Below are 25,924 nucleotides of genomic sequence, written 5' to 3'. Positions count from 1 at the left end.
GAAGATTACCTCACTTGCGACATATGCCTTCAATGCGATTATGCCTCTAAGTCGTGCCTCGACACGTGGGAGACATAGTCGCATCGAGGGTGTTACATAAGGGTGGGATGGGTTTCCGTGATCTCAGGCTTTTTAATCAAGCTCTTTTGGCCAAACAGGCATGGCGGTTGTTGGTTTACCCGGATTCACTATGTGCGAAGTTGATGAAGGCAAAGTATTACCCTCAGAACATATTCTTGATACGGTGTTTCTGCATGCTAGTTCTGTGACTTGGCAAGGTATTACACATGGCCTGGAGCTTCTTAAGAAGGTGATCATTTGGCGGGTATGTGATGGATCTAGTATTAATATTTGGAGGGATAATTGGATACCTAGGAGGCATGGCCTAAAAATCTCAGCTAGAAGGCATAATACCAAGTTGAAATTGGTATCTGATTTATTCATGAGTGGCCGTAAGTGCTGGGATGAAAATTTTACCAAGTATCTATTCTATCCACATGATGCGGAGGAAACTCTTAAGATTCGTATTCAGGCCTCTAGGGATGGGGATTTTGTTGCATGGCACCATGAGAAGAATGGTATATTTTTTTGTTAAAAGTGCGTACAATTTTGCCCTTAATTTGAAGGATAGCCAGGATCCTGTTAGCCAATCTAGTGGTGAACCAGAGGGGGAAGAGGGATTTGGGAGATAATATGGAAGGCTAATATACCTCAGAAAATCAAGATTTTTGCGTGGCGAGGTGCTACCAATAGCTTGGTGGTTTAGATGAATAGAGTTAAGCACCATCAGACTGATTCATGTATATGTTCTATTTGTGGGGTTCAAGATGATGACATTTTTCATGATCTGGTGAGTTGTTCTAAAGCTTGTGCTTTTCGAATGGCCATGAGAGAGCGGTGGAATATTCCGGATGAAGAGTTCTTCAAGTGCACCGGACCGGATTGGTTATTGATTTTGTTGGCGCTATTGGGTTTGCGGCAGAGGGAGCAAATCATGTTTCTTTTCTGGTGAGCATGGCATTTGAGAAATAATTTAATTTTTTGGGAAGGGGAAAGAATCCGTTAATGCCTCTGCACATTTTCTGGACAATCTTTGGACCACTTTCAAGTCTAGTCAGGACACCGCTCAATTGGACGCTAGCAACAAAGGTAAGGAGAAAGTGAGCGGAGTTGCAGCGAATTACGCACCGTTAAAAGATCATGTGGTGTGGACTCCTTTCCCTAATGATCATATCAAGATCAATGTTGACGCTAGTTTTGTGGAGAGTACTAATGCAGACAGTGTGGGGGTCGTAGCTCGTAATTCATCTGGAGATATTATTGTTTCTTCGTGGGACTTTATTGATTGGTGTACCAGTGTGAATGAAGCCGAGCTCCGCGCGTGCCTCGCAGGACTTTATATAGGTATCACCCTTCACCAATCTATTATTTTAGAGACCGACTGTGCTTTCGTACATTCGTTTCTTGCAAATGAGAAGCTTGATAGGTCCTCTCTGACTGATCTGGTGGATGAGGCTCTGAGTATATCTAGGATGATCCAAAATTTTAATATTGCAAAGATAAGTCAGACTGCCAATGGGGCGGCACATGAAATTGCTAAGTTTAGCTTTAGTACTAGGTCTGATGGGATTCTTTTTAATTCTGTTCCGCCTTGCGTGGTGTATGCTGTAACGAATGATTGTAAGAACTTTTCTTTGGCTTAATTAATATATAGGGTGTTTAAAAAAAATACTAGTGATGTTTATAGATTTAAACCTAAAGGAATTCTTTGGATAGATTTTCCTCTATGCAAAATACTCCCCCCCTCCCATCAAACTTTGATTGTGCAAATTAGATATGTACTCCCTCTGTCCTAAAATAAGTGTCTCAACTTTATACTAATTTTAGTACAAAGTTATACTAAAATTAAGAACGTATTTTGGGACAGAGGGGTTACAAATTAGGAAACATTATGTTCAATTTCTTCGGAGGAAGTTTGAGGACATTTCCTAGATTTTTTTAGAAAAGGAGGATATACCCCGGCCTTTGCATCTGGATGATGCATGCAGCCATATTATTAATTATTTACAAAGACCATACAAGGTGATACATCAATAAGCCTGAAGCCACCATCTTGGCAACACCATTGTTACTCCTATCCACTTGATGAAGGCATGCCGAATGTTCGGGCCTAATACCAAACAGACATTGCATCAAAGCCTAACATCTAAAGCCGGGTGTCCCATCCAAGACACTACCTGGATTGGGTCCCACACCGGTCTGGCACACTCCCAATGAGCACCGCACGCTGCAAGGGCCGTCACCTCCATCATCCCTCGGTCCATTCTCAGAGCAGAACTGAAGCACCGACCTTGCCAGGCCTATCTGCCATCAATGCCACCATGACGCCAGACAACTTCCTCCTCCTGCACGAGTCCATCTCCGCGCATCAGACGCCGAGTCTCCACAGCGCCACGCCGCCGAGATCCGCCGCCATCAATGTGCAAGATGAAGCACCGCTCCACCAAAGTCGCCGTCCTCTAGTCTCTCGAGCCCGTGTGCACCTCCAAGAATGACGCCCCCAGGGGGGAAACGACACCAGAGAGCCGCCGTCATCCGATCTATTGATTTAGGGTTTCCCCCGGAGGTAGCAGAGAGTGGCCTTAAACTTCTCCACGACGATGCCTTCAGGAAGGAAACGGTGCAGACAGCGTCGCCATCGCCGGCCTTGGCAATAGCCAAAAGCAGGTTTTCACCCAGATCTGATCGAAGACCTTCATCTCTCGTGCACGGGTCGCCACCATCCTTGCCGGGATCTGGATGATCCCGCTGCCAGATCTCAGTAAGGAGAAGCCCCCCCGCCGAGACCCGTCGGCCGAGCATGGGAGGCCGCGCCCACGCCCACAGACCAAATCCGCGATGGATCCGTGCCCGCGCCGCCGCCCCGGAGTCAGCCCCGCGCACAGCCGCCACCGCCTGCCGAGGCCCGCCGCCACGCGCCGCGCGTCCCACCACCGCTCGCCGAGGCCTGCCACCTCGCGCCAAACCGCGAGCGCCGCAGGACACCGCCGCCTGCCGCCTAGATCCGCCGCTCGCGGAGGAAGGGGAGCCGGGAGAGGGAGTCCCCCCGCCGCCGCCATATGCCACGCGGGTTTCACCCGGGGGCGTCATCCGGCGGCGGCGCGAGGAGGGGAGGAGGAGAGGGCGGCGGCGGCGGCGCCTAGGGTTGGAGAGCCCCCGAGTCGCCCAGGGCGAGGGCGACACGAGGGACGCGAGGACATTTCCTAGATGCATGTTGGATTGCGGTCTATGGATATAAGGTAGTGATGTCTATATGTTTCATAACATATATGATTTGACATAAAATGCAATTTAGTCGATACACAACTGTAATTTTGATTCCATACCAATAATTGTGATTCCTATGTAGCATGGGTATGAAGCGTTTTGTTTGCATATACAATGCTCATGAATTTTAAGCACACGTCAATTTTCTCTATCATTGCAACACATGAGCATGTTTGCTATTAGTAATCAATGTGTGCGCTGTTGTTTGGCATTCAAAGATCAATGTACATCCACATCAATCATGTCTCCCTATACCGCTCACATAACGCATCCACAGCGAAAATCAGAGGAAAATAATTAATACCAACACTGCATCTGCAGCAGCTGGCCAAATGCAGTAATAGTCCAGTACGGTTGCTATTGGTAGAAGAGCAAGGTGTAGAAGAGCTGGTTCCAGGTGTCCGGTAGGCCCGGGAGGCACCAGTGGCTGCAGTCGGCGGAGCCGGCCGGGTTGCCGCGCTGCGCCGGCGAGAAGTCTCCGCTGTAAACCGACGGGTGCGCGTCCTTCCGCAGCGCCGACAGCGCCGTGATGTCGAGCAAACGGACCGGGCTTTTCATGCCCTGCAGCACCGTTTTCGTCACCTGCTCCTGGCCCATCGGCTGCGCCGTGGAGTTGAGCCCAGTCAATGGGACCGTCTCCCCGTAGCAGTTCTTGGACACCGGGTTGGGCCACTCCTTGGAGCTGCTCGAGCCCAAGCCATACAAAAAACTCGCGTTAAAAGTACTCTAGTATACAGTGTAATACAGGGTGTGAGCCATGTGTGATTACTGAGATCGGTGCAGTGCAGAGGAGTTAAGTTAGTACCTGTAGTGGGTGGGCGACATGGACTGGAAGAAGACACGGGTCTTGGCCGGGTCGACGTTGAGGTCCACCCAGTTGGCCCATGTGGTCATCCCGCGCTGGAACGCCACCATCCGATCCATGTCCTCCGAGTACCGCCCGCCCTCCCCCATGTAATCCCACCTGCAAACAATTTTAGCAGGTGCACTCGGTAAACGAAGCTAAACTGGAGAGAAAGAAACTGGGCGGGCGTACGTACCCCTGGAGCGCGCCGGTGTGCGTCCACCAGTGGCCGGAGTTGAAGGAGAGCACGTCGGCGCCGCGCCACGCCTGGGCGTTCTCGGCGATGTCGTCCAGCATCAGGACCCGTTTCCCCTGCACCACGTCGATGTCCACCAGGTACGGCGCGCGGTAGAAAGACACCACCAGCTCGTACTCCTGCCGGGCTGGTATTAGTAAATTCGCCCAAATTTCCCCAACAAGAAGAATATCGAGCGCGTGTAGGTGCATGGATTGCACACGTACGTACCATGAACTTGTAGGTGTGGAGAGGGTCGGCGGAGACGAGCTGCGACGGCGACTGCGGCGCGGCGGCGTGCAGCAGGCAGACGAGCGACTCCCACTGGTTACGGCCCAGCGAGTCCCCCACGAACATCACCGTCTTCCCCTTCATCCGCGTCAAAAAGTCCGCGCCGTCAAACCTACGTACAGCGCTACTCATGTCACCAAGACGTACGTACCACCACATCTCTGCAGCATGCATGTCATGTACGCCCATGGCGCAGTTTATGTACAGTGACGTATACATACGCACGTACCTGGGTAGCTCGCAGCTGGCCGGCTTCCAGCGGTACCGGAGGTAGTCGGAGTCCGGGCGGCCGTAGAGCTGGCAGTTGAACTCCGCGTCTATGACCGGGCACTTGTACCCGGTGTAGGCTGCCTCCGCCGCGGAGCCGTCGTCGCGGACCCAGCTGCCGCTGAAGACGTCGCAGCCCTTGGGGCCGGGCAGAACGTCGCGCCGGTGGCGCCGCGCGAGCCCGACGGCGAGCGACGAGGCGGACAGCGAGAGAGCGTGGAGGAGCAGGACGGTGAGCACGGAGCTCTTGCACAAGAGCAGCATCTTCTTCCACAAAGAGAAGAGAAGGAAAGGGAAAGCAAGGCCACCTTTCCTCCGGCGGATTTATACCACCGACCGACGAATCGATCACGAGGCAACCCAGCCGCGATTAACTCTCTTGTGCGGCGGATTAGGGACGGTCGGAAGCGGCTCGTGAATGAAGAGAGAATTGTTAGGAGAGCGACTGGGCAGGGCAGGGGAGGTGTGCATGTGAGGGTAAGATCGAGTTGTCGATGGATTCGTGATCGTCTTAGCATTAGCAGTGGGGCACTACGTACAATGGAATCTATGGATTTGTTGTTTGCCCTTCCCTTTGGTGCACGTAGACGTGGCCTTGGGTGCATGGAAAGATTTGAGTTTTGGAATTCGTGCGCGCATCGAAATGGAATGTTTTATGTCTGCACTGCACGCACCGTCGAACGCGGAAAGCTTGTTTTTGGAATCCGGGGTAGATTTTTTCTTACCTTCCCTTCCTTTTCCCCGTCTATTTGAGGCAGCAAATCTGAGCTGACAAGATGGCACAGTAGGCTGGACTGTTTGCACGTTGTCACGGGCCAAGCTAGTGCCCTCCCGATAGTCTAGTGGCTGCCATGGGTCCATGCTGGATGTCGGATCGGGAAATATCTGCAGCTTGTGGCCGCATGCACTCCAAGGAACAGAAGAACGACTGAGACAGTGGACCAGTTTTGGCACCAGTAACCACCGTAATTTTACCTCCCTCGGTTAACCTGCTCTTGTGTAAAAGTAGCTCCGTGGCAAGTGTTCTTTCTTTTGAGAATTAAAGAGACGGCAGTATCTTGATTCTCTGTTTCATGCCCTTTTTGGGCGCCTTGCCCTAAAGGCTGTGACTTTTGGAGGAAGTTTGCATTTCACAAGAAAGTGATATGCGGTGATAATATGCTTTCCTTCTTGCTTGACTTTTTCATGCAAGGAGGAGGATTGAACGACCACGGTCTTTAGCTGCAATGGATGGGACTGGGTCTCTCGAGATTTGTTCCACCGATTTGGTTGCCGGGCTCCTGGCAGAAATTGCCATGCATGAGGCTCATTTTTCTTCTAAAAAAATTAATTCCCCCAGGGACAACCATGGGTAACAGTTATTGTGATCAGAATATGGACTTTGAAATAATAAATAAAAGGCTACGTGCATCACTCGATGCAAAGACTGAAAGGCATTCCCTACCTCTTTTCACGAAAAAAATACATCACTGAACCACACACAGAGAAAGAAGATGCGAGTGAACTGAAAGGCATAGAGAGTTTACGACGAGCAAGAAAAAAATTGACATCATCAACTCGTGGACCCTCTGCTCTGCTCTGACAGCCATCGATAAGAGCAACTTTAGCAGTCATTATATAGGCTCGGTCATAATAATAAGTGTTATTATGATGATTTTGGACGAACATTCCACTCTAGCAGAGCCGCTAATCAATTCCGGATTGTCCTAATTTATGGAGGACGCTTCATATCGAGCTCCCGAGTCACCATGTTTGAAGGCAATGGGGTGTTGCTTTGAAGCGTGTTCCATTGCCAATGACATAGATGGGCAGACGACCATGGCATCGGGAAGCGGGTCAATTAATGGTAGATGCCACCTACCCAACTGTCATGTGCCCCTTCCCACCATGTTTTCTTGTAGCTTGCGCTCTTTCCCACCAACTTTTCCCGTCGTCGCCACGTTTTTTCACCACCCACTCACCACTTCCACCATGATGCACGGAGCTCCTCTTTCTTTCTACTTCCCTCTCCACTTTTACCCGAACATTTCCACTTCGATTTGTCTGGGTTCCGCTATTGGAGGAGGAGGAATGGTTGCTCGATGAGGAGCAAGTGGCGGAGGAGTCCGCCGGCATCGTTGATTAGGAAGGGTGGGATCACTGCAATGCGGAGAAGGCAGCACGGGAGGATCCCACCTTCCTCATTGAGTGTCCGAATTGGGGTCCCAAAACGCACACCATCGTTTAGGAATTCGAGAACGAGTACGTGAAGATCCCATGATGAGCGTAAGCTACCGATACATCCATTTTGCATCATGTTTTCCAACGGTTATTTTTATCGTTTTAAAGTTATATTTCACTTTTTGACACAATTCTAATGCCTTTTCTCTCTTAAATTGCAAGTTACATCACAAGAGGGAGATTGCCGGCAGCTGGAATTCCGGACCTGAAAAGAGCTACAGTAGATATAGCTATTCTGCTGAGTTCCAAATGATCTGAAAACTTACGGAGATTTATTTTGGAATATATAAAAAATACTGAAACAAAAATATACCAGAGAGGGCCCACCATAGGCCCACAAGCTCAGGTGTTGCACCCTCCCCTCGGCACGCCCTGAAGCCCATCTTCTGCTATATGAAGTCATTTTCCCTACAAAATCAAAAGAAGACGTTTGGGAAGAAGCACCGCCATCTCGAGGCAGAACCTGGGCAGGAGTACTTTTGCTCTCCGGTGGAGCGATTCTGTCGGGGACACTTCCCTCTGGGAGGGGGAAATCGAAGCCATCCTCATCGCCAACGCTCCTCTCTTCATGGGAGGACTCATCTCCATTAACATCTTCACCAGCACCATCTCATCTCCAAACCCTACTTCATCTCTTGTATCCAATATTTGTCTCAAATCTCAGATTGGTACATGTGGGTTGCTAGTAATGTTGATTACATCTTGTAGTTGATGCCAGTTGGTTTACTTGGTGGAAGATTATATGTTCAGATTCTTAATTATATATTTATCTACTCTAATCATGAACACGAATATGTTTTGTGAGTAGTTTTGTTTGTTCTTTAGGACATGGGAGAAGTCTTGTTATAAATAATCATGTGAAGTTGGTTTTAGTTCAATGTTTTGATGATATTTATGTTGTTCTTCCTCTAGTGGTATTGTGTGAACATCGACTACATGACACATTACCATGTTTGGGCCTAGGGGAAGGCATTGTGGGATTAGTTTCTAGATGATAGGTTGTGGGAGTGACAAAAACCAAAACCCTAGTTTATGAGTTGTTCTATAAGGGGTTGATTTGGATCCATATGTTTCATGCTATGGTTAGATTTATCTTAATTCCTTTCTCGTAGTTCTGGATGCTTGTGAAAGGGGGTAGTCATAAGTAGGTTGTTTGTTCAAGTAAGAACATCACCTTACCTCCGGTCCACCCACATAACAAGTTATCAAAGTAGTGAACAAGAATCCATGAATCATGAGGAAAATAACTAGACGAATTTTCATGTGTCCTCTAGAACGTTTTGATCACTATAGGAAGTACTTCCGGCTTGTCCTTTGCTATAGTAAGGATTGGGCCACCTTTCTGAACCTTATCTTAATTGTTGCTCATAAGGTAAATGGGCATAACAGACGACCCAACGTGCAGAAGCAAACGGACTAATGTCCATTTTGTCCACTTTCGACTCATTCCCGGCCCAACTTTCGGCCGCGTTTGTAGTCCAACGGACATGCACGGGCTGGCGCGGTGTGCGCCCTAGTCCCCCTGGCCTGTCCGTCGGGGACACAACCATTTTCATCTTCCACTGCCCTTCCCTCCGCCCCTGCCATCGCCGCAGCCACCCCCATACCCGCCCACGTCGCCTTCCATCAAGGTCGTCCGCCCCACAACCATGCCATGCCATACCCATCCCATGCTCGCGTTTCAAAAGAGCTTTTTGTCGGCATCGTGGTTCCTTATTGCCGGTGGGAGAGAAGCTACGACCGTCGGCGCCGCCCATCGACCCCAACAACTTCCGGCAGGCGCTGCATTGACACACGACGCCCACCCACCAACACCAACCTTTCTTCACTTCCTCGACTTGCTATTTCCTGCCGCATCTCCACCACGACCGCAAGGTGTTCGACACTTTTCTCAGAAGGTAGCGTGGATAGCGGGGTGAGTATTTCTTTCACAATTTCATTTGTTCATCACGTCCTTGGATGATGAAGAGCTTGTGGTGGTTGCATTGGTCGTCCACGACCACATTAGTAGGAAGTGTCCTTGGTTCAGGGGATCAATCCCCGGCCATACTTCGGCCTTGAATCACAATAGGAAGAGAGGCCACACTCTTCGGAGTAGCGCTGAATGTTAGCTGATACATGTTGTTAATCTCACTATTTGCCAAAGTAGTTTACAGTCAATATGCTCTGTTTGCGAAGCTTCCTTGCCCTGTTCTGCACTCAATCTGGTTAGCTGAGATGGCATGCCATGCCCGATTAGTTGCTAAAATATCCTGCCATATATTTATTGTGACATAGATTGCCATGGTCTAGTAGCCAATCTGTTAGGTGAAATAGCTCTACACCATTTTATACTTGATCTTTTGTTGTTGAGATGGCCTTCGATGGCTGTGTGCTTGACCTCATTGACTGCTGAAACAGCCTGCCATAATTTAGCACTCAAATCTGTTTGCTGAATTAGCTTTACATGTATTTCGTTACTTAGATCTGCTTGTCCAAATATCTTGCCATAGCTTTAGACATCGACCTAGGTATTTTTTTCTGGACTTCATAAAAAAGCTTATATGTTTTTCCTGTAATATCTAGTAGAAGAACTAATTTATATGTCTAACAGATGGACAAGACTTAGATAACTTTTTCTCGAAGCTTCTCCGTTGCATATGTCGAGGGGGTTGAAAACTTCATGAACTTTATCAGAGCTAAGTACGGTGGTCCGAAATCAGATGTGCTCTGCCCGTGTAGCAGTCGTATGAATTCAGTTAGAAGACCCCCGTCAACTGTGCAAAATCATCTACACTTGTATGGGATGTCGGTCACATATACTAGGTGGGTTCATCATGGTGAAGCTGTGAACGTCAATGTTACTGACTATGTGGAAGCAGCAGATCACCATCTTGATCTGCCTGATGCTTAGGTGGAAGAGGAGGAGGTGGTGGTGGTGGCGAAGCCAGTGAGTTTGACCAACATTGAAACAATTCTATGAAATGCTCGTGCATTTAGTGAACTTTCACCTGCAGAAGAAAAATGGTGGGCCCGCATGTTGGAACAATGCAACATGGTTGTCACCCCAGGAAATAAGCTGTCAGTATTCTTAGCTATGGTCACCTTTCTTCAGGTGAAGACATCTGAGCGGATGACCAACAAATCATTCGATGCGATGTTGGTTGCTTTCCGCGAATCTTTCCCAGATGTGTCTGAGCTGCCACACACCTACAATAAAATGAAGAATTTCCTTCGTGCAGTTGGAATTGGATATGATATGATCCATGTTTATAAGAATAATTGTGTTCTGTTCCGGAAGGATTATGCCAACTTAAGTGAATGCCCAAAATGCAAATCATCAAGATGGAAAGATGGCGATACTGTGAAGAGGATTCCTCATAATGTTCTGAGACATTTTCCAATAATACCAAGATAACATAGGTTGTTTCATGATGCTGAAACAAGAGAGGATGTAGTGTGGCATTCTAGGAACTAGGAGTACAAAGATCAGAGTGTAATGAGCCATCAATCTCATGGTAGTGACTTGAAAAGCTTCAATCAGAAACACAAAAAGTTTGTTACTGACCCAAGAAACATTAGACTTGGCTTAGCTTCATATGGATTTAACCCATTTGGCCACCAGAGCGCCACATATAGCATGTGGCCAGGGCTTGTTATCCCATACAATATGCCTCCAAATGTCTGCACCAAAGAATCAAACTACATGATGGCCTTGCTCATCCCAGGTCCAAAAAGTCCTGGAAAGGATTTTGATTTATTCATGGAGCCTCTTGTGGAGGAACTTCGACAGCTATGTGGGGGGGGGGGGTGTTCTCACTCGAGACCTATATAGCAGCCCACCAGCTGATTTCTTTCTATGTGCTATTATAATTTGGTGCATCCATGATTATCCAACTTTGGGCACTATGTCAGGGCGAACGACACATGGTTACAATGCATGTGTTCGCTCTGGCAGGAATCCGCTGTCATACGTAATACTTAGCAAGATCTGTTACATTGGACACCATCGTTTCCTTGCCAAGGACAAGTCGTGTCCTACAAAATACCGAATATATGTGTTCAATGCAAAGCATGAAAACCGTGATGTGCCAAAGAGGCTCACTGCCGATGAGTTGCAAGTGGAATTAGAGAAGGTCAGGCATATTACACCAGGAAACCATCCTAATAATGGTAGAGGGAAAAGGAAGCGTGGCAGGGCAGAAGAGAGATTATTGTTTACCCGTAGGTCCAATTTTTGGTACTTTGAGTATTGGAAAGATTTGGATCTGCGGCATAATCTTGATGTGATGCACATCGAGAAAAATATATGTGACAACATTATCGGCACACTTCTTAATATTGAAGGTAAGACGAAAGATACTTTAAAATCTAGGATTGATTTGACACACCTAGGTATCAAAAAGGGTTTACAGGTGGAAGATGATGGTAAACCACGGGATATGGCACCAGTTGTGTACGTCTTGGACAAGGTAAAAATAAAAGAATTCTGCGAGGTCTTGTCATGTGTGAGATTCCCACATGGATTTGCTTCCAACCCTAAAAGGAGAGTCAGTGTAGATGGAAACAAGGTACAAGGGTTGAAAACTCATGACTGATACATCCTACTTCAAAGGGTTTTACTATTATCCTTAGAGGATTGGGCTGCCCTGACTTATATAGAGCAGTTGCAGAGTTGGGACAATTCTTCAGGGAACTTTGTAGTAGAAATATCAGGAAGATGCTTTGGAGCGTCTTAGAGACAAGATACCAACTATCCTATGTGACCTTGAGAAGATATATTGTCCGGCCTTCTTTAATGTGATGGTTCATTTGGCTGTTTATCTACCTGATGAGGCACTACTTATAGGTCCAGTACAGTATGGATGGATGTACCCTATTGAAAGGCAGCTAGGCACTTTCAATGGCTATGTTAGGAACAGAGCTAGACTCGAGGGTTCCATTGCAGAAGCCTACATTGCTACAGAAGCATTGACATTCTGCTCAAAATACATTGAAACAGCTAATCAACTTAGTAAAGAGGTGGGTGAATACAATCCTGGGCTCAATGTTTTAGATTGTTCTGTTTGAGTTACAGGGAAGAGTCGACAAGACGACAAACATAAAGATTTGGACAAAATGGTTTGGTATGTGTTGAATAACTGTCCCGAGATTCTACCTTATATCGAGTAAGTGCTAAGTACTGTATCTTATACATCGTCATCTACTAAACTTGCAGCACATTCTTATATATTTAGATGTTTGACGTGATCACTATGTTATGCAGCATTTACAAAAAGGAGTTACTGCCGCAAAATCCAAGAAATATTGACAAACTGGTTATGGCAGGATTTGCGAAATGGTTCAAGAGCCATGTAAGCTTTTGAATTGTGATGTCAGTTTTTTAATATATTGAGTACATAAGATGATCAACTTGTCTATTTTCTAACCATAGGTTAAGAAGATGCAGGAGGATGGGTAGGAAGTTGATGATGCCCTTTACGCACTAGCAATGGGTGCTGATACTCGAGTAAGACATTATGAATCTTGCGATGTTGGAGATGTGCGCTACAACACCCTTGCACGCAACGAAGGCAGGAAGACACAAAACAATGCCATCATGAGCACAGATAAGTACGACAAAGTGACAACTAAAATGTATGCTAACATAACAGACATTGTTCGGTTGCAATATATCTCCAGTTTCGAGGTTCATCGGTGTGTGGTTCTATTGTGCTGTCGTTGGTATAACCTGTTTTCCAGGATTTCAAAACCCAAAGCTAATGATTATTTCAAATCCATCAATGTCAAAGAGGCGTACCAGACCTACGAGCCTTTTATTTTGGCAAATCAAGCAACAAAGATTTTTTTCTTAGAAGAGACATTTTCACATAGCGATGATTGGAGAGTATTGCAAAGGTTTGAGCAGAGGAATTCGTTTAATGAAGTTGCACAACAAGATGATGCTTACACTACCCCTGATGTAGAAGATTCCACAGATGTTCCTAATATCTTTGAGAACCATCACGTCAATGACACTGGCGAAAAGATTGTGTCGGATTGGGGGTTCCGCAGACCCTAGGTTCGAACACTGGAGTGTGTGTGAAGAACTCATCCTCACTGATCTGCTCGCTCAATGATTCCTAGGCCTAGCTCAACGAACCCAAGGGACAGGAGACACATCAGTTTATCCTGATTCGGGCCACCTTGCGATGTAATACCCTACTCCAACTTTGTGGTGGATTGCCAGGAGGGGCTGAGGATGAACTAGTTCAGTGGTAGAACAACCTCAGGAGGTGACATGTTCTTGGGGTCGATGAGCTGGTGGGTGAAAGGATGACCTGAATGACCCCCCACCTCTATGGTGGTGGCTAAGTCCTATTTATAGTGGCCTTGGTCCTCTTCCCAAATGCAAGGCGGGAAGGGATCCCACGACGACCAAATTTGAAGGGGGACAACTTGTACAAGTTATCCTGACAAAAGTAGTCTTCGCTTGTGAAAGCCTCCGGTGGTGACGCCGTGGTGGGCTCCGCAATGACCTCCGTCCTGCCGTCCTGGCGGTCTTGGTCTCGTTGCACCGATATGGAAACCTTTGCTTGATTCCTCGGGACTCCGCGCCTGTGCTTGCCTCCTTGGCACCAAAGAGGAAACTGGTACACTGCGCCCGCTGGCGCCCGCCCGGCCTTGGTCGTCATGGCTCACGTCATGCGAACCTCGTGAGGTGCACCTTGCATCGATATCTCCGCTCCTCGGGAGCCAGCCTGGTGAGGCCGCCCCCCAGGGAGGTCTTGGTGTCGTCTGCCTCGCGAGGCTTGGCCCCTCGTGAGGGTCTTGGGTTGTTGTTGCTGAAGATGGGCCGTACTGGGCCGTCGATGGAGCCACGTCGTGGGCCGCAGACAGGCAAGTCTGGGTACCCCGTTCCCTGGACGCCGACTATAACATCCCAATTTTCAATTTGGATGTTAATTGTTAGGTCATCATATGTATTCATGCTCTTTGCATTTTTAATTGAATTTTATTTGGACATTTTGATCCTAAAGACCTTAAGCAACTCAAGGACCCAAGGAGAGAGTTGGAAGTTTCACTCAATTTTCCTATTTGAATTTATTTTCAAATTTGAAAAGAGGATCAATTTGATTTTAATGGTTTCTCTCCAATTATTTGAAATAATAATAAAAAATGAGAGAAGATAATATGACTTCTTCAACACAAGAGAAATATTGGAGGAGAAATTTTAAAATCAATTTCTTCTGTTGTTTGTATTTTATTTGCTATTTTATTTGAATTAGAGAAAACTTGCATTTTTTAAAATTGCATTTTAGTCCAGAAAAATGTTCGTCTTGTCCTAAATATTAGGCTTGGACGGTGAAAATTGTTTCTGGAATTTTTTATATTTTATTAGAATTTTTCTTCTACGACAAAATTATTTATAAAAAAAACTCCGGACCGAACTGGGCCGAAGCCCAACCGGCCCAACCGAGCGTCGCCGCCTCTCCCCTCCATGCAGACGCCGGACTCCGGTGAGGAGGAGTCCGGGTCGGCCTCCCGCCTCCCGCCCCTCGCGCAAGCCGAGGACCCCCGGGGCCCCTCTTTATAAGCCGCCGCCGCCCCTCCCGCTCCCCTCATCACCTCGCCGCCGCCGCAACCCGCACCGTCGCCCGCGCCATCGTTCGCTGCCGCCGCTGTCGCTAGTTGCTGTCGCCGCCCGCGCACGCCGCCGCCTCTCGCACCACCACCCCGCCTCACCATCGCCTCGCTGCCGTCGCCCCGGCGCCGGAGCCGCCGGATCTCGCCGCCGCCCGCCGGATTCCGCCGCCGGTTTTCTCTGGTTAAACGGTATAAAAATTATTGGTTTGATCTCGTCACTCTACTTAATTAACTTGTTGGGTCATAATTATTATTTTGGGAATGAGTTGGAGGAACCTTCTCAATAATTTTCAACCAACTTGGTAGTTAAATAAAATATATTCCTTTGTTGTAGGGAAAAATTAGCTTTATGCAAATGATAACCGTAGAGCCTCCACCAACCATATATGCATGTAGTGATAGTTATTATTTGTTCATTGCTCTATAGTGTTATCTTGCCAGCATATTCCATGTGATGACCTACACAGGTTGCAACGTATTATGTTACAGAATTTTCAGACAAAGAGTAAGGTGCGCTAGGTCATTGTCATGCACTCAGTTTTGCCATGGAGTTGGATGGACTCTTCTACCTTCGAAGCTTCCATTGTTATCTTATTTAGATGGCCTTCAACATATTATTGTAATAAGTTCTCTTTCGAGACATTCGATATAATAAGTGTGTGATTGAACTCTGTTATAAATCCTTGAGTACTGTGTGTGTCAGCAATACCGGTCCAGGGATGACACTTAAGCATAGAGACTTGACCGTCTGATGTTGGGTCGCTACAAGATGGTATCAGAGCACACGCTGACTGTAGGACACGACCATTAGGACAAGCCACCTGATACTCTTCTCTACTCATTTCCGACTTCTCTCCATTTTCTACTCTATATATGGCAGACCCAAGGAACAAGTTCACTCAACCAGATGACGACACACCTTTTGGACGACACTTGAAGTAAGTCACTAGGTACCTGAGCATCGGAATACCAAGCTTCACCGGGACCTACACCGCCACTGTACCTGAAGAAGAGCGTTGGATGATTCGAGTCCATGTTCCAGGAAGGACATTCATGCCAGTTACTGAGCTCATAGAGTTTTCCTTTGATGCACCAACCTGGAGTCTAGAAAAGAGCATGGCCGCCCACATCGCCATTGGACGCATAGGAGAGGTATACCACAAGGATCTTAAGGACACCATCTACCAGATATGTGGATGCCGAGATGACCAATGGGAGATGATTTGCACCAGGAAGGATAGATCCATTGCAGCCTATAGAGTTAAACTAGCACATTCGTCGTCAGGAGAACCAGATGTGCACCAGCATGATAAACATGAAGAAAGTGATGGCCAGGAACATGGAGCTAGAAGAGGAACTCAAGTTTACACATGATGGATATGAATAAGAAGTTGCAGTACTGCTGGAGAAGAATGAAGACCTAAAGAAGAAGCTAGGAATATTCATGGGAGATCCCGAACCAGAGGAGGACAACCATCCTAAAGACTACATCATAATCGACGACACCGACTCTGACCCTGATAGTGGTGATGATTATGAAGACAAAGCTGGAGCAGATATCATGGAGTCATCCATCGATCAAAATTTCTAGCCGACCACCATATTATCAGTAGTATTCTCCCATGTATATAGTAGTAGCCCGAGCTTTTTGTAACGGTAGTTTAGATCGATTGTATGATCTTGTTTGAATTGAGTGGTGTGAAATGAATGTGTTTGTCTCATGTGCATATGGGTAGTGAATTCTCTTTAGACCTCATTCTATTCTGTTCTCACCCCTCTAAACCTATCAGATGCCTTCGAGACGTGACCTCGGATTTGTCTTCCCAACGGAGCTCACTCAATTGATCCAACAGCAGAATGCCTTGATGCAGTTGCTAGTCCAGAACCAAGGCAATGACAACAACCCACCACCACCACCTCCAGTTGACAACTTAGCCCGTTTCCTAAGATTGAATCCGTCGGTGTTCTCTAGTAGCACCGAGCTGATTGTTGCTGATGACTGGCTCCGCAGGATTGGAAGCAAGCTGACCACCGCAGGTTGCACAGATGCTGAGAAGGTGCGCTTTGCCACACACCAACTGGATGGACCTGTAGCCTCATGGTGGGAGAATTACACAACCACTTTCCCCGTAGCCAATGTCACTTGGGATCAGTTCCAGCAAGCATTCCGCACTGCACACGTCTCAACTGGAGCTATGAGCATGAAGAAGCGTGAATTTCGCAACTTATGCCAGGGAAATCATACCGTGGGGTAGTACGTGGATGAGTTCAGTAAGTTAGCTCGCTATGCCCCAGATGATGTGGCCACAGATGCGGCGAAGCAGGAGAAGTTTATGGAAGGGCTGAATGACGAGCTAAGTATGCAGTTGATGGTGGTAACATTTGCCAACTACCAGGAGTTGGTAGATAGGGCCCTCATGATTGAAGGAAAGCAACAATAGATAGAGAGCCGCAAAAGGAAGTATGGACAGGGGAAGTACAACTCTGGAGCTCAACAGAAGCCTCGTTTTACCCCAAACTCGGGAGGACATACCCATCATAACCATGGAGGCCACACTCACAATGGAGGGAGTTCACATAACCACAATGGCCCCAAGAATGGTAATTGGAATGGAGGAAATAACGGCCAGAATCATTTCAACCCCACTACACCCGCCAAGAAGGATCTAAGTCACATTACTTGTTTCAAGTGCGGGAAGACTGGACACTATGCCACCGAGTGTCCTGAAGAAAAGAATGGAATTGGCAATGGAAGCTCAGGGAAGAAGCTAAATCCCTTCACCAGAGGTCAGGTGAACCACATCAACATGGAGGAAGTTGAAGAGCAGCCTGACGCAGTGATTGGTAAGTTTTTGATTAAGTCATTTACTGCTCTTGTTCTTTTTGACATTGGTGCATTGCATTCATACATATCAAGGGGATTTGTGGACAAGTTTAAGTTGCCAACCTTAGTCCTTAGGTCACCCATGTTAGTAAGCTCGCCAGGAGCAGAGTATATGGCCAGCCGATGGTATGATCGGTTACCATTAACCATTGGTAGCCATGTTTTCCCCTTAGGCCTAATAATTTTGGAGTCACAAGGATTGGATGTAATACTAGGCATGGATTGGCTATCGAAGTATGGAGGAAACATCGACTATGCTAGTAAGTCGATACTACTCACCACCCCTGAGGCAAAGAGGATCAAGTATGTATCTAGGCATGCGCAAAGGAGGACCCAAGTAAATTCCCTCTCGAGAGTTGTCCAGGAGGAAGTGCCAGTTGTGAAGGATTACCCTGATGTATTTCTAGAGGAATTACCAGGCATGCCACCAGAATGAGATATAGAATTTTTGATAGAGTTGTTGCCTGGCACCGGACCAATATCGAAGAGACTATATCAGATGCCCGCGAATGATCTGAAGGAAATTAAGAAACAGATTAAGGAGTTATTGGAGAAAGGTTATATTCGACCCAGTTCATCGCCATGGGGAGCCCCAGTGCTCTTAGTTGAGCAGAAGGATGGATCTTTGAGAATGGTTGTTGATTATCGTGCATTAATAAGGTGACGATCAAGAACAAGTACCCACTACTGATGATCAATGATTTATTCGACCAGCTGTAGGGAGCTAAAGTATTCTCCGAGATCGATCTTTGATCAGGATACCACCAGCTGAAGATCCGAGAACATGATATACCCAAGACAGCGTTTACCACAAAGTATGGGCTATATGAGTACACGGTCATGTCTTTTGTATTGACTAACGCCCTGCCTATTTTATGAGTATGATGAATAAGGTGTTCATGTAGTTCTTGGATAAGTTTGTTGTGGTGTTCATTGATGATATATTGGTGTACTCGAAGAATGAAGAGGAACACATGGAACACTTGCGATTAGTTCTCGAGAAGCTCAAAGAACATCAGCTATATGCCAAATTCAGCAAATGCGACTTTTGGTTGAAGGAAGTTGGATTTCTTGGATATGTTATATCAGGAGAAGGTATAGCAGTAGACCCTACCAAGGTTCAGTCTGTCACTGAGTGGTTGGCACCCACCTCAGTTGGAGAGATCCGCAACTTTCTTGGACTCGCATGATACTATAGGAGATTCATTGAGATTTTTCCAAGATTGCGAAGCCCATGATAGAGTTGCTGAAGAAGGATACCAAGTCCAAATGGACCGAAGATGTGATGCCAATTTTCAGGAGTTGAAGAAACGTTTGGTTACAACCACAGTGCTAATTCTTTCGGATATACGCAAGGATTTCCAAGTTTATTGTGACGCTTCTCGCCTGGGACTTGGAGGAGTACTCATGCAAGACGGAAGAGTTGTTTCATATGCCTCACGACAGCTTCGACCTCATGAGTTGAATTATGCCACGCATGATTTGGAGTTAGCAGCCGTAGTGCATGCGCTCAAGACCTGGAGACATTTCCTTATTGGAAAGCGTTGTGATGTATACACGGATCATAAGAGCTTGAAGTATATTTTCATGCAGAAGGAGTTGAATCTCAGGCAAAGGAGATGGTTGGAGCTCATAAAGGATTATGATATGAAGTTACACTATCATCCAGGAAAGGCCAATGTAGTAGCAGACGCTTTGAGCCGCACGAGTTATGTCAATACCCTCGTAACTAGAGAATTATCACAGGAGTTAGCCGACGATCTCAAGGAACTTCGTTTGGAGATAGTTCCAAGAGGTTTTGTTGCAACATTGGAAGTTCAGTCCACGTTATTGGGAAAGATACGAGAAGCCCAGAAGAATGATAAGGAGATTGCTGAGATAAAGGAAAAGATGAGCAAAGGAAAGTCCAAAGGATTTTTTTAATATGAGCATGAGACTTTATGGTTTGAGGACCGTATTTATGTGCCTAATGACCCAGGGATCAGGAAGTTAATACTCAAGGAAGCTCATGACTCACCATACTCGATTCACCCAGGAAACACCAAGATGTGTTTGGATTTGAAGGAACATTTCTGGTGGACAGGTATGAAGAAGGATATTGCCGAGTATGTAGCAGTATGTGATGTATGCCAAAGAGTTTAGGCAGAACATCAGAAACCAGCTGGATTACTTCAGCCTATGACAATACCCGAATGGAAGTGGTATAAGCTTGGCATTTATTTTATCACCGGATTACCCAGGACCCGATCAGGATATGACTCTATCTGGGTAGTAATAGATCGCTTGACAAAAGTGGATCACTTTATTCCTGTGAAGACCACCTATACGAGCGCGAAGTTGGCCAAGATATATATGACCAGGATCGAATGTCTGCATGGAGTTCTGAGGACCATTGTATCAGATCGAGGAACACAGGTCACCTCGAAGTTTTGGAATCAGTTACACCAGACTTTGGGTACAAGGTTAGAGTTCAGTACAACCTTTCATTCGCAGATAGATGGACAGACCGAGAGAGTCAATCAGATTCTGGAAGACATGTTGAGAGCTGGTGCGCTAGATTATGGATCTAGTTGGGATGACAATTTGCCTTACGCGGAGTTCTCTTACAACAACAACTACCAGGCTAGTTTGAAGATGGCCCCTTTCGAAGCTTTGTATGGAAGGAGGTGCAGGACACCGTTGATGTGGGATGAAGTTGGAGATCGTCAGTTGTTCAGACCATATTTAATCAAGGAGTCTGAAGAGAAGGTTAAGTTGATTCGTGATAGATTGAAGGTAGCTCAGTCCAGGTAGAAGAGTTATGCTGACACTAAACGCAAAGAGGTAGTCTATGAAATCGGAGACAGAGCATATCTCCGTGTGTCACAACTGCGAGGAGTTAAACGATTTGGAGTCAAAAGAAAGTTAGCCCCAAGATCTGTAGGACCATATCGAGTTTTGGAACATATGGGAGAAGTGGCCTACAAGTTGGAATTACCCGAAGGTTTGTTAGGAGTTCATGATGTGTTTCACGTTTCCCAGTTGAAGAAGTGCCATGCAAAGATGGCCGATATTCCTCTGAGAGATACAGTGCCCCTGGAAGCGATTCAGTTGGAGAGTGGCCTAACTTACGAGGAGAAACCCATCAAGATACTCAAATTTGGCAGCTGATACGTCTCCAACGTATCTATAATTTCTGATTGTTCCATGCTATTATATTATCTGTTTTGGATGTTAATGGGCTTTATTTTACACTTTTATATTATTTTTTGGACTAACCTATTAACCGGAGGCCCAGCCCAAATTGTTGTTTTTTTGCCTATTTTAGTGTTTCGTAGAAAAGGAATATCAAATGGAGTCCAAACGGAATGAAACCTTTGGGAACGTGATTTTTGGAACAAACGTGATCCAGAGGACTTGGAGTGGACATCAAGCAATCAACGAGGCGGCCACGAGGCAGGGGGCGCGCCCTCCCCCCTTGTGGGCCCCTCGTAGCTCCACCGACCTACTTCTTCCTCCTATATATATGTTCACATACCCCGCAAACATCCAGGAGCACCACGAAACCCTATTTCCACCGCCACAACCTTCTGTACCCAAGAGATCCCATCTTGGGGCCTTTTCCGGAGCTCTGCCGGAGGGGGCATTGATCACGGAGGGCCTCTACATCAACTCCATCGCCCCTCCGATGATGTGTGAGTAGTTTACTTTAGACCTTCGGGTCCATAGCTAGTAGCTAGATGGCTTCTTCTCTCTCTTTGGATCTAAATACAAAGTTCTCCTTGATTCTCTTGGAGATCTATTCGATGTAATCTTCTTTTGCGGTGTGTTTGTCGAGATCCGATGAGTTGTGGGATATGATCAAGTTTATCTATGAACAATATTTGAATCTTCTCTGAATTCTTTTATGTATGGTTGGTTTATCTTTGCAAGTCTCTTCAAATTATCAGTTTGGTTTGGCCTACTAGATTGATCTTTCTTGCAATGGGAGAAGTGCTTAGCTTTGGGTTCAATCTTGCGGTGCTCGATCCCAGTGACAGAAAGGTAAACTACACGTATTGTATTGTTGCCATCGAGGATAAAAAGATGGGGTTTACATCATTTTGCATGAGTTTATCCCTCTACATCATGTCATCTTGCTTAAGGCGTTACTCTGTTCTTATGAACTTAATACTCTAGATGCATGCTGGATAGCGGTCGATGTGTGGAGTAATAGTAGTAGATGCAGGCAGGAGTCGGTCTACTTGTCACGGACGTGATGCCTATATACATGATCATGCCTAGATATTCTCATAATTACTTGCTTTTCTATCAATTGCTCGACAGTAATTTGTTCACCCACCGCAATACTTATGCTATCTTGAGAGAAGCCACTAGTGAAACCTATGGCCCCGGGTCTATTTTCCATCATACAAGTTTCCAATCTATTTTATTTTGTAATCTTTACCTTCAATCTATATCATAAAAATACCAAAAATACTTATCTTATTATTATCATCTCTATCAGATCTCACTCTTGCAAGTGGTCGTGAAGGGATTGACAACCCGTTTATCGCATTGGTTACGAGGTTCTTATTTGTTTGTGTAGGTACGAGGTGACTCGCGCATGGTCTCCTACTGGATTGATACCTTGGTTCTCAAAAACCGAGGGAAATACTTACGCTGCTTTACTGCACCACCCTTTCCTCTTCAAGGGAAAACCAATGCAGTGATCAAGAGGTAGCAAGAAGGATTTCTGGCGCCGTTGCCGGGGAGATATGCGCCAAGTTAAGACATACCAAGTACCCATCACAACTCTTATCCTTCGCATTACTTTATTTGCCATTTGCCTCTCGTTTTCCTCTCCCCCACTTCACCTTTGCCGTTTTATTCGCCCTTTTTCCGTTCGCCTTCCTCCCGTATGTATATTTCTTTGTGTTTCCATGTGCCTTTTATTTGCTTGCATCTTTGCTTGCTAAAAATCTATTAATATGGATCCACTTAAAGTATTCTACTTGGATCATCTTCGATCCTTATGCGCTCGTGCTGAAACACCAACTAGCCTAGTTGATGGGAAATCTTTAGATGCGCATGCTCTTTTTTTGCGTCACCGTTTGTCTGAAAAAGGGAGACTCTTATGGGATCAAATAAACAGATTGCTATGTTATGCTTGGAATCTTTGTGAAATTTGTGATTTACTTGTTGCTCTAAGAACCCTAAAAACACCTCCCTACCTATGTGAGTTTAATGATAATGAAATCTTATCTTCTTATGCAAAGGGTGTTTATAGTTACTACGATATCGAACAAATTGAAGATTTTGTTGCTTCTAAGGGTGCTTATGAAGTTGCTTCTTTGATTGGAAAGTATGATATTACTCTCTACGAATCTGAAAATTTTGACATACTTAAATATTGCTATGAAAACTATGCTCATAATGTCTATGTCAAAGAATTTATTGAAAGAATGACCGTTGCTTCGGAAGAAAATAATGATATGCATGAATCTATAGATAATTATGATTCCGATGATTTGATTGAAATATCCCTTGATGAACATGATGCTTGCTATTCTTGTGGCCATGATGCCAATATTTATGAAGATGAATTTGCTATAGTTCCTTATGTTAAACATGAGATCGTTGCTATTGCACCCATACTTGATAGTTCCTTCGATGAAAAGCATGATTGCAATGATGTTATCATAAATTCCCTTGATGACAATTGTGTTAATGATATGCAAAACCTCAAGCTTGGGGATGCTAGTTTTGCTATGACTACTATTTGTTGCAATGATCATGATTGGGGTGATTCTTCTTATGATCTTGAAAATTTATTTAAGCCCCATGATGAATATGAGATTGATAATAGTGTTTGCAATATTATTGAAAGTGGGTTTATAAGAGTGTCAACTTTAGATCCCACATATTTGGAGAATGTTCAATCTTATGAAATTTTTGATAAAAGTGGGTTTGGAGAGGTCATGACTTTAGTTAATGTTAATCCCACTATTTTGGAAGAATGTCAACTTTGCATACATGTGGATCTTGTTACGAATATGTTTTGTGATAGCTATATTGTTGAATTTGCTTATGATCCCACATGTAATTATTATGAGAGAGGAAAATATGGTTGTAGAATTTTTCATGTTACTAAACTACCTCTCGTTATGTTGAGATTGCTATTGTTTCTTTTCGCTTCCATGCATATGCTAGTTTTTGCTTGCCTTGATAATTTGTATGCCTATAAGATGCCTATGCATAGGAAGTATGTTAGACTTAGATGTGTTTGTCACATGTTTCATGATGCTCTCTTTGTGTTTCAATTATTATCTTTCATGTGAGCATCGTTGAAATTTTATGCCTAGCTAGGGGCGTTAAACGATAGCGCTTGTTGGGAGGCAACCCAATTTTATTTTTGTTTCTTGCTTTTTGATCCTGTTTAGTAATAATTTTTTTATCTATCCTCTGTTTTGGTTGTGTTTTTTGTGTTTAATTAGTGTTTGTGCCAAGTAGAACCGTTGGGAAGACTTGGGGAAAGTCTTTTTGATCTTGCTGTAAAAAACAGAAACTTTAGCGCTCACGAGAATTGCTGCCATTTTTTACTGGAGAGTAATATTTAGTTAATTATTTTTGCAGATGATCAACAGATAAATTCCTCACGTCCAGCAATTTATTTTAGAATTTTTGGGGTTCCATAAGTATTTGAAACCTACAGATTACTACAGACTGTTCTGTTTTTGACAGATTCTGTTTTTCGTGTGTTGTTTGCTTATTTTGATGAATCTATGGCTAGTAATAGAGTTTATGAACCATAGAAAATTTGGAATAAAGTAGGTTTAACACCAATATAAATCAAGAATGAGTTCATTACAGTACCTTGAAGTGGTGGTTTGTTTTCTTTTACTAACGGAACTCACGAAGATTTTCTTTTAAGTTTTGTGTTGTGAAGTTTTCAAGTTTTGGGTAAGGATGCTTGGGGATGCCCAAGGCATCCCAAAGGTAAAATCCAAGGACACCAAAAAGCCTAAGCTTTGGGATGCCCCGGAAGGCATCCCCTCTTTCGTCTTCGTCTATCGGTAACTTTACTTGGAGCTATATTTTTATTCGCCACATGATATGTGTTTTGCTTGGAGCGTCTTGTATGATTTCAGTCTTTGATTTCTAGTTTACCACAATCATCCTTGCTGTACACACCTTTTGGGATACACACACATGAATTGGAAATTTATTAGAATACTCTATGTGCTTCACTTATATCGAGCTATATAGTTTTTTTTTGCTCTAGTGCTTCACTTATATCTTTTAGAGCATGGCGGTGGTTCTACTTTATAGAAATAATTGATCTCTCATGCTTCACTTATATCATTTTGAGAGTCCTTTAGAACAGCATGGTAATTCACTTTGGTTATAAATTTAAATGCTAAGAGAAGTTGGATGCTTGATAGATGGTTTTGAGATATAAAGGTGGTAATATTAGAAGTGTGCTAGTTGAGTAATTGTGAAATTGATGAATACTTGTGTTGAAGTTGGCAAGTCCCGTAGCATGCACGTATGGTGAACGTTATGTGACAAATTTGAAGCATGGGGTGTTCTTTGATTGCTTTCCTTATGAGTGGCGGTCGGGGACGAGCGATGGTCTTTTCCTACCAATCTATCCCCCTAGGAGCATGCGCGTAGTGCTTGGTTTTGATGACTTGTAGATTTTTGCAATAAGTATGTGAGTTCTTTATGACTAATGTTGAGTCCATGGATTATACGCACTCTCACCCTTCCACCATTGCTAGCCTCTTCGGTACCGTGCATTGCCCTTTCTCACCTTGAGAGTTGGTGCAAACTTCGCCGGTGCATCCAAACCCCGTGATATGATACGCTCTATCACACATAAGCCTCCTTATATCTTCCTCAAAACAGCCACCATACCTACCTATTATGGCATTTCCATAGCCATTCCGAGATATATTGCCATGCAACTTTCCACCGTTCCATTTATTATGACACACATCATCATTGTCATATTGCTTTGCATGATCATGTAGTTGACATCGTATTTGTGGCAAAGCCACCGTTCATAATTTTTTCATACATGCCACTCTTGATTCATCGCAATCCCGGTACACCGCCGGAGGCATTCACATAGAGTCATATTTTGTTCTAAGTATCGAGTTGTAAGAAAATAAAAGTGTGATGATCATCATTAGAGCATTGTCCCATATGAGGAAAGGATGATGGAGACTATGATTCCCCCACAAGTCGGGATGAGACTCCGGATGAAAAAAAGAAAAAATAAAGAAAG

The 25,924-nt window shown here is 45.1% G+C and overlaps 1 protein-coding gene across 1 annotated transcript; it reads right to left on the bottom strand.

Moving 5' to 3' along the window:
* Nucleotides 1-3,413: 3,413 nt before the first annotated feature.
* On the bottom strand, nucleotides 3,414-5,555 carry LOC123081856 (protein PMR5). Its single transcript, XM_044504367.1, has 5 exons — nucleotides 4,927-5,555; nucleotides 4,638-4,809; nucleotides 4,368-4,546; nucleotides 4,133-4,291; nucleotides 3,414-4,009 (listed from the first exon to the last, which is right to left on the bottom strand). Exons 1-5 carry the CDS (start codon nucleotides 5,226-5,228, stop codon nucleotides 3,685-3,687), a joined length of 1,137 nt encoding a protein of 378 aa, XP_044360302.1. The 5' UTR covers nucleotides 5,229-5,555; the 3' UTR covers nucleotides 3,414-3,684.
* Between the last annotated feature and the right edge of the window lie 20,369 nt (nucleotides 5,556-25,924).

Source organism: Triticum aestivum, chromosome 4A, assembly GCF_018294505.1.
Source record: "Triticum aestivum cultivar Chinese Spring chromosome 4A, IWGSC CS RefSeq v2.1, whole genome shotgun sequence".
Lineage (NCBI taxonomy): Eukaryota > Viridiplantae > Streptophyta > Magnoliopsida > Poales > Poaceae > Triticum > Triticum aestivum.
The sequence above is the reverse complement of the archived record's forward strand: the minus strand, read 5'-3'. Positions and strand labels throughout refer to the sequence as shown.

Excerpts from the sequence above, each read along its gene's own strand:
- LOC123081856 (XM_044504367.1), bottom strand. The coding sequence starts at position 5,228 with ATGCTGCTCTTGTGCAAGAGCTCCGTGCTCACCGTCCTGCTCCTCCAC. Across the intron at positions 4,547-4,637 it reads TCCACACCTACAAGTTCATG|GAGTACGAGCTGGTGGTGTC; the intron begins GTACGTACGTGT and ends CCAGCCCGGCAG. Across the intron at positions 4,292-4,367 it reads CACACCGGCGCGCTCCAGGG|GTGGGATTACATGGGGGAGG; the intron begins GTACGTACGCCC and ends AATTGTTTGCAG.